At 39.2% G+C, this 4,120-nt stretch overlaps 1 protein-coding gene across 1 annotated transcript; it reads left to right on the top strand.

Moving 5' to 3' along the window:
* The first annotated feature begins 551 nt into the window (after positions 1-551).
* Positions 552-2,781, top strand: LOC114457884 (uncharacterized). The gene is made up of 2 exons (XM_028440017.1): positions 552-1,074; positions 1,475-2,781. Exons 1-2 carry the CDS (start codon positions 680-682, stop codon positions 2,406-2,408), a joined length of 1,329 nt encoding a protein of 442 aa, XP_028295818.1. The 5' UTR covers positions 552-679; the 3' UTR covers positions 2,409-2,781.
* The last annotated feature ends 1,339 nt before the right edge of the window (positions 2,782-4,120 follow it).

The raw sequence follows: 4,120 nt of genomic DNA, 5'->3' as shown, positions 1-4,120 counted from the left end.
GTAGAACTGTACATAGAACTGTAACATGGTTCCCCAGTTTTGTGTTAAATTATTATTGTATTTGATATTTTTTCATAGCATTTTCATGGCAAAGTAATTTATCGAAACTCTATTACAATTTAATTACAACTACGCATTATTGTAATTACTTATCAATTACACAATTACAATTGTAAATGACCCCAACCCTGCTCCTATGAATCTCTGACTGTGAAAAATCAGAGGCCATAAATAAGCTTTATAAAGTCAAACCCTTTGTGTATTTCACACATTTCAAACACTGGGAAACTAAAACTACAAAACAGCAAATAATGAACCTTTATGTTACACACACACACACACACACACACACACACACACACACACACACACACACACACACACACACACACACACACACACGTAAACAAACATAACTCAGAACTCTGTTGTCATGACAACTCTGTTTACATTACTCCTTGCAACAGCCAATAGAAAAAGAGTTATCTCCTGCTTTCATGTTCTAAAGCTCTTTCATCTTCTCATAGAGCTCACAGTGTTCACTCGTGTTCCAATATAAGCAGTTCTTCAGCATCTTTTCTTCATTGATCGCTATTTCTTTGACATTTCTTTGACTCATTTACTTTTGTTTATTATTATCTGTATATTTCCTTCTCTAAGTGTATTTTTCTGAGCATCGATGGAGCTTTTTCAAGAAGGCACCTATCGTCCCATCGGGGTGCTGTTCGACACTCCTGTTTATAGACAGATTTTTCAGAACTGTTGGCATATGCCCTCCTACAAAGTTCATGTAGCTATGGTGGCTGAACTCCTGAGGTTACAGAAGGAGAACCAACTTCTGTCTGAGGTGACTCCTGAAGACATGGCTCGACACCTCCATGTAATGAGCAAACGCAGTCTAAGGGTGCAGCTGCTGGACTTTCAGCTGCAGGAGTACGATAACGATGATGATGATGAGGTTAGGATGCTTCTCAGCATGGCGAGGGAGGTCAACGACAGCATGAGGATGAGGGATATTCAGCTGGATGCTCAAAGGCTGATCAGCGCTCCAGAGCTCATGCCTCCAAACTTTATGTGAGTTACATACAGAGGTGTAAAGAGTAGTGATATATCCTACTCAATTACAAGTACAAATGCATTTAATTGTTGTCTGGTCGTTTCATTTTTTATAGTTTAACAATGTCCATTGATCATTTTAAATGAAAAATAATAATAATTTTATCAGTAATGATTGGGTTTAAAAATGCAACGAATGACTTTATTTCTTGAAAAACGTACTGAAGTACATGTAAAATTACGGATTTAGAAATATACTGAAAGAAGCACAAGTACCCATAAAATCAACTCAATTACAGTAACATTAGTATTTGTAATCCATTACTTTCACCTCTGGTTATATTTGACAGACATTTGCACTTTAAACACCTGCTGCTTTGGGCTGTTTTGAAGCTAACTTTATGATTTCATTTCATAGATCAGCAAAGATGAAGCGAGAGGCAAAGGCCATTGGGGAGGCGCTCACTGAGAGGCATCAGCAAACCTCCTGCTCTGAACATCTCCAGCAGCCCCGGGACGTGGTTTTGGACGTGGTTCCAAAGGTGCTTCAGGGCTTGTGGGTGCCTAAACCAAGGTTGTTCCTCACCATGCCTTCCATGAAGCTGGATAAGATGGCAGTTGGAGTCACCAAAGGGGTAGAAGATGGTGTTCTAGCTGCTCTAGGCTCCACCACGCATGAAGTCAGCATGTCCCGCTCAACCAGGGATGAGATGATCACCTCCATCATAAAGACACTTCATGAAGCCTACCCCGAAGACATCAGGAGGAAGATGCTGAACTCATTTTCTCCACAGTTGATGCACCACGTTGCTGAAGTTACAGCTGAACAGATCACAGCTTTGTTTCAGCCTCGGGGGAAACAAGATGATACCAAGTCCCTCCCTGAGGAGCCCACGTTCCTCCATGAGGAGCCCACGACCCTCCATGAGGAGCCAACGTCTCTCCCTGACGAGACCAAGTCCCTCCATGAGGAGCCCACGTCTCTAACTGACATGACCACGTCTCTAAATGAGGAGCCCACGACCTTCCATGAGGAGCCCACGTCACTCCATGTGGAGCCCAAGTCTCTCACTGAAGAGCCCACGTCCCTCCATGAGGAGCACACGTCCCTCCCTGACAAGACCACGTCTCTAAATGAGGAGCCCACGTTCCTTCATGAGGAGCCCACGACCCTCCATGAGGAGCCCACGACCCTCCATGAGGAGCCCACGTCCCTCCATGAGGAGCCCACGTTCCTCCATGAGCAGTCAGCAGTGAAGGTGGAGGAATCTCGAAAGAAGAAAAAGAGTCGAATGAACCGATTCATCAGGTGGATGCAGAAGAGGCTCTTCACCCGCATCCATCCTCAGTGACACAAACTATTTTTCCAACAAATATTTTAACATTTGTTGAAAAATGTGGAAACATTAATGACTTTATGTTACAACCTGATACAATCACTTTGTAACAATGTACCATTTTTTGTGAAAAAAATAAAATAAAATGTGCAAAACAAAACAGATGAAGTGATTTGTTGATTTAAAACACACATGAATTATAACCAATAAGGGATTAACAAAGATTAATGCTTGATAATGATTTTATAGACATAGTAAAATAGATTATAAATGAGCTCAACAATATTCATTATTACTGCCTCACTAAAAATAATAATGCTACATACTTAATTACAATGGTAACTGAAGAGAAAAAAAGGAGAGAAGAGAACTGCATGAAGATAAGAAATTAAAGACAATAAAAATAACCAAAGGAGAGTTCACTCAGACACCCAAACCTCCTCCAAGCTCCAAATCTCCTCTTTGTCAGATATTGTAAGTTATCTGGATCAGTGATCCTGGTACCAGGATCATTCACACAATAATGGCTTGGAACAAATCTATATCCCACTAACTATCATACAGTAGGTCACAATCAGTGCTTTAAATTAACTTTTTAGATCACCAGCCAGCATGGCTAGTAGATTCTTAAAGTTATAAACCAACCAGATTTTCCACCAGCCAAATTTTTTTTGAGAAAAAATAAACTACATTATGAGCCACAGAATAGATTTAAGCCTTCAAGTGTTTTAAAAATAGTTTTTAATTCAGTTGATTGCAAAAATACATCAAAATAGTAAAAATATATACATTTATTTTAAAAACAATGCTGTAACAAAGCCTAAAAGGTGCAATATGGAACTTTGGGTGTGTCATAGAAGTGAACCTTTTATAAAGTATATTCTCATAACTTAATAAACAAACTTAACTCGAATGAAAATTGAATCCCTGGAACACTGTTTGAATTTAGAAAGAATTCAATACTAAGAATTACATGTACAGTAGAAAAAAATGTTTTATTAACATGCATGCTCTTCAACTGTTAACAAATCCCACTCCCCACAAACTGTGTAATGCACATTTTAAAGGTGAACAAATGATAAAGATCATGTGTGAAATCTAATCTTCAGAGTCCTCCTCAGAGTCTGTTACTCTGCATATGCTCAGTAGCTGCTTGATCTTTGCATAAGAACTCTACATTCAATAAATATCTCCACATTTGTTTGTTTGTTTTAAACTATTTTACATCTTCATTCCATTTGTCTTCTTTAATAACAAACCAACAATCACGCTAGCATAAGCACGAAGCCAATTGTTGTATGTCACGTCCAGCAGGGTTGCTAGATTTACATTACATTTTAAAGTTTAAACACACACACAAAAACCCTGAAATGTATGGGTGGAAAACAGCCCAATCTGGCAACAATGACTTGTTGCATCGTTCCAGCTGCCTGTCGATTCAAACAGACGCAGTGGTATTTGTTTCATTCTCCACCAGCCAAAATGGCTAGTACGCTACAATGTTTCCCGCCAAAGTTCATTTTCACCCGCATTTTTCGGGTTGGCCTTTATTATTAAAAAATAATAATATATACAAAATAAAACAAATGAAGTGAAATTTTGATTTGAACACGTGAATAATACCCAATAAGGGATTAACAAAGAACCCCCCCCACACACACACACACATACACCCCTACACACACCACACACACACATACACCCCTACACACACCACACACACACAC

Source organism: Gouania willdenowi, chromosome 3 (genome assembly GCF_900634775.1).
Source record: "Gouania willdenowi chromosome 3, fGouWil2.1, whole genome shotgun sequence".
In the NCBI taxonomy this organism is placed as follows: Eukaryota; Metazoa; Chordata; class Actinopteri; order Blenniiformes; family Gobiesocidae; genus Gouania; species Gouania willdenowi.
This window is presented reverse-complemented; position numbering and strand designations above follow the sequence as displayed.

What these genes read in the sequence shown, in the direction of transcription:
- LOC114457884 (XM_028440017.1), top strand. Translation starts at nt 680, where the DNA reads ATGGAGCTTTTTCAAGAAGGCACCTATCGTCCCATCGGGGTGCTGTTC. An exon ending in CTCATGCCTCCAAACTTTAT is followed by an intron (nt 1,075 to 1,474) that starts GTGAGTTACATA and finishes TTCATTTCATAG; the next exon opens with ATCAGCAAAGATGAAGCGAG.